Genomic DNA, 19,026 nt, shown 5'->3' with positions numbered 1-19,026 from the left:
CTAAGTACAGAAGTTGAAACAGTTCTTTGAATAACCTTTTTTAAACACTAGTAGGCTGCCTGTAGTCTACTTGAGTACAGTGTATGTACCTTTTCCACAGCTGCAGTTTTATGCTGACTTGACTCCAAATAATATTGATGCAACTAATTTCTTAGTAAATGCATTGTTTTGTTTATGAAGAAGCAATTTCCCTTTTTTCCCCATTTGTTTTCTACTTCTATGTTGACTGTAAGATTCCTTGGTGCTCGGTTTGTTATGACGTCATTACGTCCCACCCAGAACATGCGCCAAACACAGGAAGTTGAACAATCAGCTGATCCTGCTGCTTCTTGTTGATTCCCGAAGTTGCCGTTATTCTGATACACTACCGACGACACATTAAGCCCGAGGAGAAAATACGGCGGACGCTTAAAGACTCACGAACACATGACTAAAACGGGGGACGTGAGGAATTGGAATTTGGCATCCTCGCGGCACAAGAGCTAGCTCCCAAACTGGAACCCTCGGTGCTAGTGGAAGGGAGAAAGAAAGAAAGACAAACAGCCACTTAACCTGATTTGTGTATTGATGCCATGGCCGCGTGACCTGCATTATTTATTTCCTGTGAGCTCTTTCAGGGCATTTCCGTTATATACGTTATTATTCCTGTTTGTACTTAATTCTCAACGCAATAAGCGCAGCTAGCTGCGTCGGCTAATGTTAGCGAATAGCGCAACACAGTGTTGTTGTTCTGCTCGGTGCTTTCGTAACTTGCACATACTGTAGTGACCGATCACCTTGGCTTCAGCTGATAATTTAAGCAATATTTCGACTGACAGCTCACCTTGTTCGTGTCGAGTGCAGCTAACTTAAAATTGTTACTTGTAAGACTCTTTTTGACCTTGTGATCCTTATTTTATATATTTGATTTCAATTTATTCGCACCCTTTTAATCTTAGTTTCATATGTCGTACACGAAAGTGGTCACTTATTACTGGAACGTTTCACGCTGACGCACACGCGTGTATTTGGTGGCTTGTTTTCTTTGGGAGTCATGCATTAAAATAGTATTCAGGGTCGAGACAGGCAAAGAGAGGGTGAGGGTCCCATTGTCTTAAGGTGAGCCCACCCCTACTACTTGCCAATGCTGGATCTGGAAGTGGTGCCTGAGCGATCACTTGGAAATGAGCAATGGGAATTTGCCTTAGGTAGGTATTTGACAATAGCTTTAGGTGCATATTTGAGTGAAAATAAAACAAGAGTTTGGCCTAAATCCTTAGAAATGCTGCTCATAGTTTTTAATTTTAATGTATTTTTACATTAAATACACAGTACTTAAAATGTTTTCCATACTGGACCACAATAATAGTGGCCTGTGTTACCACAAACGTTAATGAATAGCTTGCCACATCGATGGAAATTGTGGGTTCTGTATGTTGCTCAATACTGAAGGATGCTTTAACATTGTTGTACAGGAAGTGCAAGTCAAACCTGCAACCTTCAACTTTTGAGATGCTCTGTCATTTTGCTGTTGTTTTGTCCAGGCATGCCATTGGCCCAGGCCATCTCTATTCTCCAGAAACACTGCCGCATCATCAAAAATGTCCAGGTGCTTTACAGTGAACAGGTGAGACAGCCACAATGTCTGAGTTTCATTCATTTACAGCCACAAAAAAAATGCTTAAAATAATAATGGGGTCCACTGTTTACGGCCGTACCAACATAGAAAATTTTGAAATTTGCTCAGTTACCACCATGCTTCCTGGTTTCCATTTGATTGTTTTATTGTAATAGTTTTATTGTTTTTTATACAACTAGAGCTGGGGTCTCCAAGTCCAGTCGTCGTGAGCCCCTATTTATATGTTACTGTATTCCAACACACCTGATTCAAATGATCAGGATCGTTATTAGGCTTGTGCAAAGCTTTCTGATGAGCTGATCATTTGAATTAGGTGTACTGGAACAGGAAAACACATAAAACAGGATGGGTAGGCGCTCACAAGGACCAGGCTTAAGACCCCTGAACTAGAGTATGCATTGTATTCAGGGGTTTTCCTGCCCCAAATTAAGGCAGAGATAGCAGTGATAATATTCTGACAATTTGCCATTCCACGTGTATGCCTCAGTCCCCACTGGCTCAGACAAACAAACAAAAGCCGGCATATTGTATTTCAAGAAGAATGATGGGGGTAAAATCACTTTCCTGTTTTACTTACAATCAATGGTCCATCTGGTCATTTATATTACAATACCTAATCAAATCACTCGGCTTCCATCGTTCTAGTGGTTGGGGGGGTGGAGTTTTTATACTGCCTTAAGGCTTAAATAATAAACAACAAACAATACAGTACTATACAAAATTACTAATGTTTAAAAATGTAAACAAAAACAAAAAAATCCCCGATTGTTTTTAAGTGTTTAAAAATGTAAATCCATTGATGTAAAATGTATTCAATTGAGTACAAATAAAATCCAAACATATATGAAGACATTTTGTTTGTCAAATCGAAACATTGCCTTGATAGTTGTTGTTCTTTCTCACTTGGTGTGAACCTGACAGCCCCCAATCATATATTTTACGTGCCGAGAATTGCATCTCCACATTTACAGTCTGGACAGGGTGAGTAAGGGGCGATTGCAGCTTCAAGGTTCTGTGCTGGCATAAAGTATCAGCCATATTTTAGAGAGCATGCCTTCCTTTGCACGTGTGAACCAGGTGAATTTGTTCAGCCACTGCAGATCGCTGGCGCGGTGCTCTTCGAAAAAATCTGTAAAGATCAGTTACTGTGATTTTAACCTTACTAATGTTGGCTTTGTGTTAATGTATTAACGTTATGCAAAACACACACTATATACAACATAATTCCTCTTCAACTGACTACCCTCGCTTTATCTCCATGTCCTGTTGTCACTCATTTTCACAAGACTTACTACTTACAGACCTGACAAATTAGTAGAGCTCATCGCTACTAATGTGAATTTCAACTTTTGCCTCTGACAACCAGTGGTGGCTGTGTGAAGCACACTTGTATCTAAAATAAAACCCAAACCGGCCAAGTATTGGCTTGCATCTCGAAACACTTCAAAGTCAAGGCACTCGTATCTCAAGGCACCGCTGTATTGTTATTATTGTGATCTTAGCAGTGTTTTACAAAGTGGTTGGACAGAGGACATTACGCTACCACTAGGTTACAATAAAGTTCCGCTTCTGGTTCTATGGTGGTCACAGATAATCATAGTTCTCCACCCCAACAACTTTAGGAAGTCAAAGAACCAGAGAAGAGTTCTTTAGGAAGTCACCATTTAGAATGAAATCTTGCAAAGTATGCAGCGGTTAATAATAATACAAGCAAAAAACACATTTTAGAGTGATTGTCTTTTTGTCTGTTGAAAACAGTTCTTTGGTGCTTGTAAATGTTCGGAAAGGCCAGATTCCAATAACGGCCTTCCTCATCATGTGCATGAGGACATATCCACAGTCCGCCCATCTTAATGTTAGTTAATGAGCTTGTTTATCTCCTCAACAGACACCACTCAGCCATGACCTCATACAGAACCTGACTCAGGATGGTATTAAGCTGCTGTTTGATGCCACAAACCAGAGACTCAAGGTGAAATCTTTACGTACAGTATTTTTGTACTGCCACCTGCACAACGTTGCACAAAGAAATGATCTTACAGAATGCACTAGAATATTATTGATACTTAAAGTGGAAGTCAACCCACACATATTTTTTTTCCAGAATATGTTCTGTGCAGGCCCACTAGAAGAAATACTGCATTCTGATGAATATGGCGTTTGTGGAATATGAGTTAAGCAGCAAAATCCACCTGCTTTTAGCCATCTCAGGGGGCGGCCATTTTGTCACTTTTGTCGACTGAAAATGACATCACAGTGTCCCAGTGAGCAGTTGTGATGACATTTTCACTCGACAGAAGTGATAGAATGGCCGCCCCCAGAGATGGCTAAAAACGGGTGGATTAACTTTTATTCCACAAAAGCGATATTTGAATCTGAATGCCTTATTTCAAGTAGTGGGCTTGCAAAGACCATATTCTTGAAAAAAATATGTTTGGGTTGACTTTAAGGGAATTCTGGCATATTTTTTTGTAAAACAGGTCTCATAACACAACTGCCTATTACTGTTATCTTTATTGTTTTAATCAATTATGAACTAACTTCATAACTTCAACTAAAGAAAGCATTGTATTCTTGTTGACTATTAATTGGTGTGTTTGTTGACAGGTGATTGAAGTGTATGACCTAAGCAAAGTGAAATTGAAATACTGGTAAGTGGAAATCAAAATTATACCCTTAATTGAAACAGTGTCCCTGTGGATGAAATTCAATTTCACACTCAATTATAGCATCATCCTCTAAAATACTTACACAATATGGTTCCCATAGACAACTCATGGCTGGAATTTCCAGAATGTGAGTATTGCTTATAAAATACTGCCATGCGCAGTTTGGGTGCTGGCTCAAGATACATGAGGTGGAACACTATCAAATGCGGGGTGCTGGCTGTACTCTAGTTTGTTTATATCAAAAGAAGGTCTTCCCAAAGGAAAACGGTGGTAATAGAAATAATATATTCCAGGGCCAAATGCGGTAATAAAAGCTTTATTTACTGTGTAGTGTCATACAAGTGTAACAAATAAAACAATAACCATGGTAGTATTGAGACATATTGTAAAACACTAAAGGCTTAACTTAAAGGGCGGAGGTGATGCGTCGCACACCGATCTCTTCTTAACATTCTGTGTTTGCTAATCAGGTTATTAGCCGGTTCTCCTGCACCATGTGAGTGCACTTGAAGGTGGTTGTTCATCAGGAAAGGCAGTAAGGATGATGACAGGAGTGAGAAAGTCAGCCGCTCACTGACACACAGGCAACAGCTGCAGGTCATCTGGTATATAGCTTTTGTTTCCCTCTCTTTTTTTTCCTCATTTTAAGCAGTTCCTGTTGTGTTTTTATTATTTTTGTATGAGTTAGCAGGTGGCAGATGACACCTTGCAATACGATTGTATTTTTGATTATATAAAAAAGAAACTGAAGCAAACTTTTAGGAACAGAAAAATAAAGTTTGGTGCATTTTTTAATAACGTGTGTCATAAAAGTCAGAGGCCCCTAACAAAGGGCACCATAGCAGTGCTTGCTAAGTAAAATTGCATCTCTCACGTATTTTTGTTTGGCGGTGTTTGTCCCATAGCAGATTTTAAGCCAACCACCTTCCACTCGCCATTGCTGCCCCAACAACTGTATTAACATCACTTGTACGGACCATTCATTGTTCATTTTCTGTTGCAGCGGAGAGGACATTCAATTCGTAGCCAGAAAAAACACACAGCTGCAATTATTCAACCCGTAATGGAGTCAGCCCTACCTTTTAATGGCTTTTTAAAACACTTCATATATATCAAGTGAAATGAATATGCTGCATGAACTTCCAAAGTAATGTTTTATAGCAGATGCTTGTTAACATGTCTCTACACCCTGTATGTGTTTTTCAAGTGGAGTCCATTTCAATTCTCAAGCCATTGCACCCACTATAGAACAAATAGACCAGTCGTTTGGAGCGACACACCCTGGAGGTACACTTTTCTTACAAACATTTCTCATTTAGACACAATAGAAAAATGAAGATACATAAATATCCCAATGTGCTTTTTATTCTTTGGTCTTTTATGTACTGATTTTGCTTCCCCCTTTCCCATTTGTGGCCAGTTTACAATGCAGCTGAGCAGTTGTTCCATCTCAACTTCCGAGGACTGTCATTCTCCTTCCAACTCGACTCTTGGAATGAGGCTCCAAAATATGAGGTGAGAATGTTACGATTGGCGTGCATGTGGGGGCAACTTTAAGGCTACGTTCACACTGCAGGACGTGATGCCCAATTTGAATTGTTTGTTAAATCCATTTTTTTTTTGGATGTACTCGTTCACATGACAAGAATAAATGCGACTTCTCATGTGAATCTGCATCTGTGATGTGACACGCATGCGCACAAAGCACGACGTCAAGTGACATACACCAAAAAAAGAATGATGTCACGTGGCCCAGTGTTTATCTTACTATATCTTATCTTATATCTTATCTCATCTTATATCTTATCATATCATATCGACAGAACAGCAAGGTGGGAGGACGGTTGAAATATTTGGGGAGTATGAGGCAACACTCTCGATGTCCTCATTTAATGGTCTTCTAAAGGTGACATTACGTCATTACTGCACGTAACCAATGAACCGTCTGCTTGGATGAACTACTACTGTCACCACAAACGTCCTCTCAAACATTCAGTTTCAAGGTGACATCAAATTTTTAAGTCCAATATTAAGTCAACACTGTTACTGTAAAATATTTTACGGACGGACGTACGATTGTCAGTATTCTTCCAAGCGCTCTCCCTCGTCTGCACGGAGCGCATATTTGGCTTTTGACGAATAATAGGTCGGATGTGTACATATGAGCGTTCATACTGCAGACGCATCACACACATGTCCGATTTATATCCGCATGCAAAAGAGGCCCAGGTAGGACTTGAAAAAATTGGAATTGTACTGTTCACACTGCAGGAAAAAAAATCAGATGCATGTCGTAGATATGCAAAAAAGTATAGCCGCATATCAACTGCAGCCAATGGCGCTCCCATTTCTTCATTTATTTTTTTTACTTCATGCAAATTGAAGCACTTCACAACTTTTTTGTGACAGGGTAAAAAAAACATGTTAATAAAGTTATTCTTTGTTGTAAGATGATCTATCTTTCTTTTTTCTTTTTTGTTTACTTTAATGTTAATAAAGCAGAGGTTTACTTATAAGAATTTTATAGACAAATGATACTATTTAGTATTTATAGTCACGGCAGAGAGTTGGGGAGTGCAAAATGTTTTCTTCCTGGGAGCAGAAATACATTTTAAAAAAGCACTACATTCAGCCAATACATTGCCATGTGGTGATAATATGCTAGGTATTATAATGTCCTTCGTGGTTCGAGATTGGTATGACTTCTTTGAACATTCAGTAGAAAACTGAATTACATATGATAACATTTAAACTAATAAATCAACCAATTATCATTTTTACCTGCTAGAGCATCATGAGTAACGGCGAAAAAAACTGTAGCTGACTTGAATATTATTAAAAATGTATTATCTTACTTTTGGCAGTACCCCAGGTAGCCCTTTAGCACCCTAATGGCTTCTCTCTGGTCCCCAATCCCAGCGTCAGTCTCCTCCACCTCGACATACTAATGACGTCACTCGCCGGTGTGCTGGAGCAGACGCTGCTCGAGCTACTGAGTCTCTCGTCCTTATCACCACCACTTGCAGAACTCGCGCTCCATCTCCATTTATTGAAAAATGATTCCATTTTTCCTGAGCTTCCCCTCTGTTCTCTCTGTTTGTTTGTGTCCTTCTCTTCCTTCTTCTTCATCTCCTCCTCCTTCTTCTTCGTCTACTCCAGGGGTGTCCAGCTCCGATTTCCTGCCCGTTTTCCAGCTCGCCTTGCTGCAACACGCCTGATTTAAATGAGCAGCTCATTATCAAGCTCTGAAGAAGCTTGATAATGATCACCAGGTGCGTTGCAGCAGGAATTGATGGAAAACAGGCAGGACACCAGCGCTTGAGGACCGAGTTTGGACACCCATGGTCTACTCCTCCTCCTTCTTCGTCTCCTTCCTTTTCTTCTCCTCTTTGTGCAGACCGAACGTGTTTTTTTGTTTGTTTGTTTGTTTTTAAAGCTTTTTGCAGACCGAACATTCCAAATGCAAATAAGTACGCGCAGTTGATAGTGGCGCATTTGACGCGTTCGGAGGCAATTTTTGACATTTGCCCATTTCGCCGAATAGGTTGAGATTAACTTTTGGGCACTTCGCGAGCACGTCACACGCACGAGGGCTGATTAGTGAACCGGACTAAAATCCATCTCCGGCCTTGCTCAGTCCAGCACTTTTTTAAAACCCCGAAAGGGACTGCCCAGCTCTGCCAATTATCATAACATTTTGGAATATAATACAAATTTCCAGAGCTGGGCACTTGACCCCTTTTTGCCCATCCGGCCATCCTTGACCTGGGTACCCTTCCGGCCGCCCCCGCCCGGCCATATTCATAAACTTTGTCGGCCCCCGCCCCGTTCGAACAACCCCCCCCCCAAAAAAAAACACGTACATGATGCCCCCGCAGGAAAGATGCTAAGGGAAGAGGTTTATTTTAAGAAAATTAGCTGGCTAACTTACTATTCAAACCCGCTGTGGACATGCTTCAAAATGCCACTTACTCACGTACTTACCCAGCTGCGTGTACTAACTTCCATTGCGAGCCCTGGGGTTGGTTTTGTCGTATTGTATAATTATTTGGGTCCAACAGACGTCAAGTCTGCAAGCATTCAACAAGTTACTTATTTTCCACACTCCCCCTCCTTCACACTTCCCGGGCCTTCAAAATAAAAGCATGCCAGCAAACCACTACACAGCAGTTTTGCTACGGCGTATTTCCGGAAGTAGGAAAGTGCATGATGTGCTATACTTGGATAAACTCCCGGACACAAGTTGTTTTGAAAGAAGCCTAAAAAGAAGCCTTTCACCGAGTAGGCTGAGATGAAATTTGGCCGCCTCGCGAGCACGTCACACGCATGAGGGCCGATTAGTGGGCCGGACTAAAATCCACTTGCGTAGTCCAGCCATTTTTTAAAATTTGTCACCCCCCCACCCCTCCGCCCCAAAAATGGGCATCTGGCCGGGCCGGACTGCCCAGCTCCGCAAATTTCACACAGTGTTATTTGTTGCTGTGCCCATTCTAAAGTGTCTTATTAGTGATGACCTCACACCTTCTATAGTCAGGTTTTATGACAGATGTTTTGGGGTTCCGCCATTTTTGCTAAAACTGTGCCAACATATCTGTATGTTAGCTGTATGTCTCAATTGGTTGCAGATATAAAATGAGTTTCAAAATAACAATTCCAAGTAAATTTTTGAAGTGGGAGTAAAATAGTTTTGTTTCTCTCATCATTGTGCTCCACCCTGTGCTTCTGTTTCTAATTAAATGTGGCCTTCAAAATTTGGAAGGCCAGTACCAATTTAGCATTGGGTCAGCTCAGAGTAAACCCATTTCTGACTCTGAGTGAAAGTTGTTCAGATCTTTTCAGATTAAGCTTTCTCGCTTACTAGAGAACATAGTTGCTTTATAAATGCAGTTTCGCCAATCAGCTAAGGAGTTTTCCCCTCAAAGGCATGCGGTTGTGTACGTCAGTTACTACTGAAATCTCTGATCATTCTTGCAAGCGTATCTTCCTGCAGTGGCTGCGTTATTTTTGTCATAGGCTTGAGTTGGTTGGTACAGGATTATGTATTCACGCGGAGGTATGTCTTTTGTGCAGTTCCATACACGCCATTACTCCCAGTTGTTTTGCCTTGACAGCCGCCTGCCTAACTTTGCCATGGGTTTGGTCTCCCTGCAGATCCCACATGGGGCCATGGTCAAGAGGATGCACATCTACACTGGCAACAACCTGCAAGAAACTAAGTACATTACACGCCCCCAATGAACTTGACTTTAATGCGTCAAAACATTCAAATTGATAGGCACTTTTGTCTTGTACTCAGAGCACCAGCGATGCCATTGGCCTGTTTCCTCGGTAACGTCTATGCAGAGTGTGTGGATGTCCTGAGAGAGGCTACAGGACCAGTGGGACTTAAGTTCCGCCTACTTACTGCAGGTAACAAGTTTCCCTATTTACCTATTCCAAAATTATTTGAAAGAAGTTAAAAGCCAAACTTGAATCATTTATTCAGTCAGTGTGTTTTATTCAGCCAGAACAGAATGAATAATGATATTGGTAGCGATATAAAAAAAGAGCTTAAATAGCAAATTACACTCTCTGTTCAATCTTAACACAGACAGATGTGCACACAGCAACTGAAAGCTGTTTGACTGTCCAGTATTTGTTCATTCACTTGTAATTTTGTTTCCGATGAGTGTGCAGGTTGCGGTCCCGGGGTCATGGGTGATGCCAAAGTCAGGTCCTTAGAAAGAAACATCTACTTTGGAGACTCCTGCCAGGAGGTTCTGGGTGCTCTCGGATCACCACATAAAGTGTTCTACAAGTCTGAGGACAAGGTGTCACAACTCTTCTTCCGCTCCCTTCCTCAATATGTGTTGCGTCATGTTGAAAGAAAACCGTTTTAGATGCAGTGAGGATGAGTCACTCTTCTCTGCATGTGTTCTGGTTTATTTCAGATGAAGATCCACTCTCCATCGCCTCACAAACAAGTTCCTTCCAAATGTAACGACTACTTCTTTAATTACTTCACCCTTGGAGTGGTACGTCAAGATGCACCTGTGCTTGAAGAAGTTTGCATTGCTTTTGTCGCCATATTTTACACAATTGGTATATGTCCCAAGAATGATGGTTTCTTTTGCTGTTCAGTTTTTTTAAGTACAACTTAGCTTGATGCTGTGTTTTCATTGCTTATTTTGAATTGTCCATTAAAAGGGAAATCAACCCAAACACATTTTTTTTCATTAACATCTTCCCAGCAGGCCCACTAGTTGAAACGCGGCATTCTGATTAATATTGTATTTGTGGAATATGAGCTCAGCAGCAAAATCCACCCCTTTTTAGCCATCTCGGGGGGCAGCCATTTTGTCCCTTCTGTCGATTGAAAGTTGCATCATAACTGCTCAGGGCTCAGGTAACGACCAATCACGGCTCAGCTTCAGAAAGCAGTTCAGCTGTGATTGCTCGTTACCTGAGCCCTGAGCAACTGTGATGTCATTTTCACTCGACAGAAGTGACAAAATGGCCGCCCCTGAGATGGCTAAAAACATGTGAATTAACTCTTATTCCACAAACGCAATATTTATCAGAATGCCTTGTTTCAACTAGTGGGCTTGCATAGAAAATATTCTTGGAAAAAAATATTCTTGGAAAAAAATATGCTTGCGTTGACTTTCCCTTTAAGGAAGAGGATGTCTCATTTGGTTGGTCATAGCTGTTAAATGTTGTAGTAGCTTCCAACTAATTCATGCTAATAATAACACAAACACAATCATACAGTAGCAAAGAAAGCCTTTTTCTTCTGCTATTATTGTAACCTCCCGGATCTGATCACCAGTGAGTAGGGTTGGGCATCAAATCTCGAGAATCGATTGGAACCGGGACTAACTTTCCTATTCTCCGGGAATCTTTCACATTTGATTTGATTCTGGTTCCCCCGTTTGATGCCCTGTCCGCTGACCCAAAGAAGAACCCGCCTTAATCCATCGAAGGAGTGTGCACACGTATCGCTCTTGCACCTGATGCCAATCAAAAGTGTGTCTTAACTTTGTTACATTGAACAGTCGCGTACAATAAGATTATATTGTTCAAAGGAGGTCGCATGACATGTATAAGTTGCATAACCCCATTTTTGAAATAACAGCCTTCATTTATGAGTGGCTTTGAGAGAACCATGCCTTGTCTGTGCCCAAATAATGTACATGCTCAATTTGGATTTGACATGTTTGCTTTTTTGTGCAGGATGTCCTTTTTGATTCAACAACTCATTTGGTTAAGAAGTTCGTCCTCCATACCAACTTCCCAGGGCATTATAACTTCAATATGTAAATATCTTGCTACATTTTTTGTATTTCTTTGTGTTTGACCTTTGGAATTTGTTTGGATCATTATTGTTATTATTAGGTGCAAAAGTACATTTTCATATATAATCTGTCATTCTGTTCTGTCCTTTTGCACTGTAGATATCATCGGTGTGACTTTAAAATTTCACTCGTCATAACAAAAGGTTAGTCACCGGATGCTCTAACGACACCATAGATAAGTATTTCATTCGTTACCCTCTTTACCAATTTCTTTTGTGTCTTAGGAGGAGCCGACTCGAAGACAGATGACTGCATATTGACTACTTACAGCAAGGTTTGTCATTTACGCAACTTGTAAACTGTTTTCCGTGATCCGTTTGAAAGGAGATACTCTAAGTTAGGCTCAACTGTCTCCGTTATAGTCGCTGTATCAGCGATCAAATCACCTAATCACGTACTTCCATCCTATATCAATGCAAAAATGCTTTAATGTGTTATTTGTTTTTGTTGATTTTAGCTACAGTATATCAAATCACAAGCTTGAAAAAACTAAGGAAGTCCATTTACAGCTGAAATTCATCAAAAATTCCAGAAGTTTCCCAAGCAGTCCTTCACATTCCTTTCCTGGTTTTTAGTGGTTTTCTGTGACATAATAGCTTTGTTATTTCCTCTTTCTCCTTGCATTTGGGCTTGTAAACTTAACACAAGGTAAGCTAGTGTTGTGTTTTTCATCACTTTGTTTCATTGCTAGTGGGATCAGATTCAGGAACTGCTGGGCCACCCAATGGAAAAACCCGTTGTGCTTCATAGGTAATCAAATGGCTGCTTTCACTGTTCGATTCCACTTTAATTCGTGTCCCAGACACATCTAAAAGGGACATTTCTGTCAAATATATCATCTAAATATTTACTCCATGTGCATCGTTATTGTATTGTGTGTCACCATAACAAAGCAAACTCTGGTTAACAGGTCCTCATCCGCTAACAATACCAACCCCTTCGGCTCTACATTTTGCTTTGGACTGCAGAGGATGATCTTTGAGGTCAGAATACTTTGGATATACTTTGAGGATGAGTGAATGTAAAGTCCCCTCCAAAAAGTATTGGAACGGCAAGGTAAGTTCCTTTGTTGTATACTGAAAACATTTTGGTTTCAGATTAAAAGATGAATATGAGTCAAAAATTCTGAATTCCAGCTTTTAATATATCGTCGCTGTCCTGTGAAAACACACATCTCCAATTTTGGAAACGTTTTCAATTTTCACTTGAATGCGATGTCTGTAACGCGGAAACATGATTCATGTAAAAATAAGAAAATGGAAAAAAATGGAGGTAAGTGTTTCATGATACATATCGATATAATGCTTAACGATTCCACACAAAGCATTATGTCGCTTTTTTTGGAACGATACAATATGATAAGGCGATTTGACCAATATTCTACATTCTCTTTTTGTGGAACAAAAAAAATATACACAACTTACACAAGTTTTAAACGTGTATATGTTCACATTAAATTAACCTGCTGCTGTGATTGTTCCGTTTAAAGAGCAACTGTATGAAACAATAAACAATTTTGCCAAAGGGCTTGCATATTCTTTTTCAAAAACATCACCTGTTGTCTGGCAGTAAGACACTTCTCTGCATGTTGTTTGGAAAGTCTTAGACTGGCAAAGTCAATCACCGGACCTTAACTCAACTTTTCACCTCCTGGAGAGGAGACTGAAGAGAGAAACTCCCAGAAGCAAATAAGAACCGAAAGAGGCTGCAGTAACGGCTTGGAAAATCATTTTAAATGAAGAATGCAACAATCTGGTGAAGTCACTTGGTTTCAGTCTTGGTGCATTTATTGTAAGGGTTATGCACCCAAATATTAAATGTTTTTCACTTTAAGACATTTAGTAATGTCTGTTCCAATACTTTTGCTCACTTGAAAAAAGGGTGGCTTCAAACAAAATGTCCTCTTCTGCCCTGTGTTGTTAAACACATCTAGATGTAACTACCATGAAATAAAAGCTGGAATTCTCAACTTTTGTCTCATATTCGTTTGATCTGAAAGCCAAACTATAAAAACAAAGGAATTAACCATGCTGTTCCACAAGACTTTTGGAGGGGACCGTCTTATAAAAACCAACAACGAAATCTAATGATATGCTACGGCATCCAGTTTCATTATTTCTGCTTGACTTAAGTTGACCAAAATCTTTATTGATGGTCGTGGTCAAGACCTGTGTAAAAATACTCTCTTGTGATTCCTGAAATACTCTTTATCAGGGACACACCTAAATGAAAATTCATGGCCGAAATCAAAAAGGAGAAATATATATATATGAAAATTTTCTGTTCATAGCCTTTATGGACGAAATTTCTAGACACGGGTCCGGTTTGGTGACCTGAGTTTCACGTCGCTGCTTTTTGCGGACGATGTGGTTCTGTTGGCCTCATCAAGCCGTGATCTTCAGCTCTCAGCGTAGCTGATACAAACATCATTCCAAAAGAATTTGACAGACCTGAGGTTTCCACACAGGCTCGTTTATTATTATTTACAGTTTCAACCAAAAGTGTAAAAATGAAGTGTGAGAAGCACAATTTTTAACAAAAAAAAAAATCGAGTGGTAATTACCATCCTCTATTCTTTTACAAAGATGTCTCGTCATTGTCTACAAATGTTTATCTTAAGCAAATATCACCTTTGACTGGTTCCACTGGTTCAATATCCACACGTCTATATCAGTCCCATGACTTATTTCGGAGCTCCCGCGTCCGTCTGCACCCCGCATTACTTGCTCCAAAAAATCCTCAGAGGGCTCACGACACCGTCACGTGTATATTCTGATGCATTTCATTGGCTAAGAGACTGAGAATTGGTTTAAAAAAAGAAAATGACGTTTTCTGGACGAAGAGGCTGGGGAGAGGGAAGCATGTGCATCCCTGCTTAAGATGCTGCCCCCGCGACCCAACCTCGCATAATAGAAAGGAAATGGATAAGGGCGGGGTTAATGTTGAAACCGAAAAATGGTATAATGGCTACAATAATATGATTGAACTTATTAGGGATAAAGCTCTGCTACAGATGTGTTTTTTCCAAGTCAAAATACTGGAAAGTCATTTTTGCTGTACCCAACCAATCAGAGACCCCAAAAATGCCGGTGTCATCGAAGGCCAGCGCTCTGGCCCACTGAGGACCAATCTGAAATCTTTCTGGTGAAAGAAGCAGTCCCAATGCTAATAGTTCAATTTACATTAGCCAGCACTTACTGAAGGCAGATTAAATTGACACGGAAGAAGTGCAACCGAGTGAAGCGCTGGGATGTTTAAGGCACTCGGAGATGCTGACATTGCCATTCAAGTAATTATCTGAATGCGTGGAGCAGCCCCAACTTTTTGAACAGCCGCTTGGAACGCAGCACAGTCCTGCTTCTGCTGTCCGACTAGCACAGGCAATAAAATGTCGGCTCTACCATTATGCCTCAGATGCACCAAATATCCAGATAGGCATTGTGAAACGGAATAAAGGCGGAAAAATGCAAGCTTTTACGGGCAGTGGGGAAGGGCAGTATAGCATTTTGGTCAATTAACCACAAATGAACCAGATAACACGTTTAGCCATCATGTTTGTTTTCATCTCATTGTTGTTGTTTTTTTTTTTCCAAGGTGATGCAGAATAACCACATAGCATCAGTGACGCTCTACGGTGCTCCACGGACCACCAGTCGAGCCCAACCCGAGGCCGGTAGCAGCAGCTCCCACTGAACAAGTAACCAGACGCCGCATCTCATTCGTGCCCGGTCTCAGCGTGTGCAGAGTTGAAATTAAGCAAGCCAAAAAACACAACGCGGCCATTCCTACATTCAATTCAGAAGCGGCCACAAATGCTTTTGTTTTCCTGCTGGCTTGCAAGAATCACACTCAAGACTTGGTGACATGGTCTGTGTTGGAGAATTGAGATTTATAGGAGCTTTTGCCCTAGCGAGAACATCGCGTAGAGACGTGGTGATGAAATCTGCATTTGGGTGGAACCGGTAGGACGGAAGTCCAGAAAGTGACATGCAGCTGACAGCTGGTGTGAAGCTATCCTGCCGCTGTGGCCTTGCGAAGGCCTCCAAAAAGAAAATCTCCTCTGGTCGTAGTCAAACACAAGATCAACTTTGGCTTGATCTTCGGAATCATCCTCATCATCAATCCACCACGCTGCTACCACCCGTCCCCCCGCCCCCGACACAATAAAAAACAGAAGACTGCAACAGATCCTGGAAAATGCTGCAGATGACTGATACATGGAAAGGCGGCGCGGCTGGCTCATTCCAAGCAACCAAACTTCCAGTGGCAAAGCCACGCCTCTTAAAACAGAAGTGTTCAAACATGATTGCCCGGTCACCCCCAAAGAATCCAGACATCCATAAATGATTACCTGCATGAGTTAGCTTGCTGAAGCACACAAAAGGTCGGTTTACGTGCCTATAGTTTGTTGCATTCAACTCTAGTAAACGTGCACACAAACACTGCATGAAGTCGGCGGACGGGTTGGATAAGAGTAGAAGCACAAATTGGCAACCTTTTTTCTTAACTTTTGGTCCCGCATGTTAGAAGCGTTGAACAATGCATTCCCCCGACCGCCCTGTGCCATGTCTCACTTCCCGTCGCTATTTCTATTTTTTCGACTACCACTTTGCACGCAAAATGCACCTCAGTACTTGATTATGTTCGGAGTAAGCAAGTTGACAAAGGAATGTTTTTGGTTTTTTTCATTATTATTAAATGACTAAGCTTAGAGAATAGAATGCCCTAAGGTGTGTTGTGTGTGTCAACATGCCTTCTGTTACTTTGTCCTCCCTCTTTTTACCATGTGTGTGTTTACTCTCGAACCCAGCGATGCATGACTTTTCATCCCTCAGCAGCGTCTGCATCATCCTCTTGTTCGTTTAGCTGCCAAATGCAAACGCCAAAGACATTTCAGGGTCATATTGTTCTGGTTTGCTGACATCACTGTAACTTTTTAACCTGTCATGGAGGTGGCTTGTTCCGTAGCGTTACATTCATTCCTATGGTAAGCTGTTTGAGGATTATTATTATTTTTTGAGGTCCATCCATGTGCAAGTACGCTCTTCGTCCTCACAAGTAGGACAATTCAGCACACTCGTAGAACTAATGTTTAACTCCGAATGTTTTGTCCACTACTTTGTGCCACTTTTGGCCTAATAGTATGGCCTTAAGATGGATAGCTGTACAAACGACTTTCCATTGTCCTCACTAGTAGGAGAACCTTGGCATCGGAAAAGCTGCATTCATTTGATATTCTACTTGTGAGGGCAAAGCGTACTTCTGTGGTACATGTACCTCAACGTGGATATTGAGTCAATGCATAAATGGTTTTCCATGCATTCCTACACATCAAGGTGGTAGAAGAGCCACCACTAACTACGGGAGTTTGTTAACTGCAAACTATGATTTAAAAAAAATCCTGTCGACGTGAACAAAGTGGATGTGGAAGTTTTAACAGACCCATTAGTGCAACTCTGACACCCGTAGCTACTCTCTTCCACGAATGTGTTTGTTTGTTTGTTTGTTTGTTTGTTTTCAGAGGTGGGCACGTCAGTTGCCCTTCCGTCAATATTTCAGGCAGGCCCAGTCAGTTGACGGCGACGACAGCCAAATCGGTGTCAAGAACGTACTTACTTCGTCACATCACACACACGCAAAAAAAAAAAAAAAAAAAACTGACACATTCACAAGGTGTGGTGAGCGGTGGAATAAAAACATTACGGGACAATGTCCTTGCAATCTGTGGGGCCGAATGGTATACAAACACTGTTGTTTTTTAAACTCGAGTCTATTTGTGCTGCACCTGCGTGTGACGTAATAAGTACTGGACCTTCTCGATGTCGATTGGCTTTCACCGACAATGACGGATGGACTGGGCCTGCCTGAAATAATGACGGAAGGACCAGTGACGGACTGACATGCCCACCTCTGTTTGTTTTAAAATCGTAATAGCGTAAGATTAGCTCTTTAACCCTCAAAAGTACACTTTTTGGTACAAGTGATTTTTCTTTCTCGCTCTGAATTATGGACATTTTACTGTTTTTTTTCTAGGACATTATTTTTGTCAAATTCCCCTTCATAGTTCTAAGTATGGTTGAAATTCATGTGGTTCTGTGGTATACTGTAATTCTTGTGGCATTGTCATTTTTTTATTTATAGTGTGACCCTCATACATTTTTTTTTTAGTCAATTTTGTAAGACCAACATTTTGAAATGTTTTTGATATAAAAATATATATAATTAGAATTCCAAACATTTCTTGTGTGTTGCAGCCAATTCAACAGGTTGGCTGACCTCTCATGCTCACATTGTAACATAGGCTGCATAGAAAACTAGATGAGCATCTCATTTTGAAAAGGACCCAGTGTAGTTGTATATTGAGCCTATTTCCTTTTGTAATGGCCATCAGGAAATAATATCCTGGTACATGTTTCAACATGTTTTTTTTTTTCAATGACATTTTCCTTTTCATCACTTAATTTTTCAATAAGAGGTTCTAAGGATGTATTATTATTTAGCATGGAAACTACTGCATTGTTTCTGTGTAGACTGCTGCTGTTGGGGTTGTTTGAGCTGTATATTCATAAAAGAGTCATCATTTCTTTTCTGGCAGGGAAGCTAAATCCTTCACATTTGGACTGCAAAGGAGAGTTGCGAAAATAGTTTTTGGTTATTATCAGAAGTGGAGTCTTGGTTTGCTTGGTTTACTGCAACATTTTGACTGCGAGGAAAAACATCATGCAGAGGAACATTATCTGCTTAGTGATCTTCTTTCCTGTTCTGATATTTCCACTTCTAGTGTTGGGTGTATTGTAATTGTCTAAGAAGAGTTGTATTCAAACGCTTATTGGCAACTTGCTCTTGTGTAAAAAGTGTAAAAAAGAAAGCAGAAAAGAAAAAGAGACTGCTGAACATTGTGCCTCATCTCCCACTGAGCCTGTTTTTGACTATTCGTTATATCCTATGTAAATTAAGAAAAATCTCCTTGTATATAGAATGTTAATGAAGAATTGCGTCAGTTGAGTGAGTGCGTTTTTATTTTTATCATAACAGCATATTTCATGCTGTTGCTGATGTGTTCTGTCAATTTCAAATTTTGCCTGTTCAGATTTATTGCATTTTTTTTCTACGATACCTTGATGTTTTGTACTTTTTCTTTTTACCTCTTTTGAGTGGTGGCCATTATTAGACCAATAACCAAACACTCATTAAAAAGTTTGTCTTACAGTCTATACAGTGTATATAATAACTAAAAGGTGTCCCAATGGAGAAATAATGTTGTAAATAGTCTTGGTGAGCTCAGGCCAGCATCGTTGGTCACCCACTGGCAATTCGTGCGTGGAGTTGTATTCACAAAACAATGCACTCACAGTTTTTATTCATACTCACAAGAAAAGAAGTCAAACCCTCACCATTTTGATTC

General features: G+C 40.5%; 1 protein-coding gene across 1 annotated transcript; it reads left to right on the top strand.

Moving 5' to 3' along the window:
- Nucleotides 1–266: 266 nt before the first annotated feature.
- On the top strand, nt 267–18,835 carry phaf1 (phagosome assembly factor 1). Its single transcript, XM_086028720.1, has 16 exons — nt 267–1,187; nt 1,524–1,606; nt 3,507–3,590; nt 4,226–4,269; nt 5,495–5,574; nt 5,708–5,802; nt 9,439–9,503; nt 9,584–9,696; nt 9,964–10,097; nt 10,218–10,301; nt 11,500–11,582; nt 11,721–11,764; nt 11,846–11,895; nt 12,313–12,371; nt 12,532–12,604; nt 15,216–18,835. Exons 1-16 carry the CDS (start codon nt 1,124–1,126, stop codon nt 15,312–15,314), a joined length of 1,254 nt encoding a protein of 417 aa, XP_085884846.1. The 5' UTR covers nt 267–1,123; the 3' UTR covers nt 15,315–18,835.
- Nucleotides 18,836–19,026: the final 191 nt, after the last annotated feature.

The sequence above is a fragment of the Filicampus tigris genome, chromosome 4, assembly GCF_054856515.1.
Source record: "Filicampus tigris isolate MCC_2025a chromosome 4, RoL_Ftig_1.0, whole genome shotgun sequence".
NCBI classification, from domain to species: domain Eukaryota; kingdom Metazoa; phylum Chordata; class Actinopteri; order Syngnathiformes; family Syngnathidae; genus Filicampus; species Filicampus tigris.
This window is presented reverse-complemented; position numbering and strand designations above follow the sequence as displayed.

Bases quoted from the DNA above. Each gene is read 5' to 3' on its own strand.
- phaf1 (XM_086028720.1), top strand. From the start codon at position 1,124: ATGCTGGATCTGGAAGTGGTGCCTGAGCGATCACTTGGAAATGAGCAA. The intron at 3,591-4,225 runs GTGAAATCTTTA...GTTTGTTGACAG, and splicing joins CCACAAACCAGAGACTCAAG to GTGATTGAAGTGTATGACCT. The intron at 5,575-5,707 runs GTACACTTTTCT...ATTTGTGGCCAG, and splicing joins TGGAGCGACACACCCTGGAG to TTTACAATGCAGCTGAGCAG.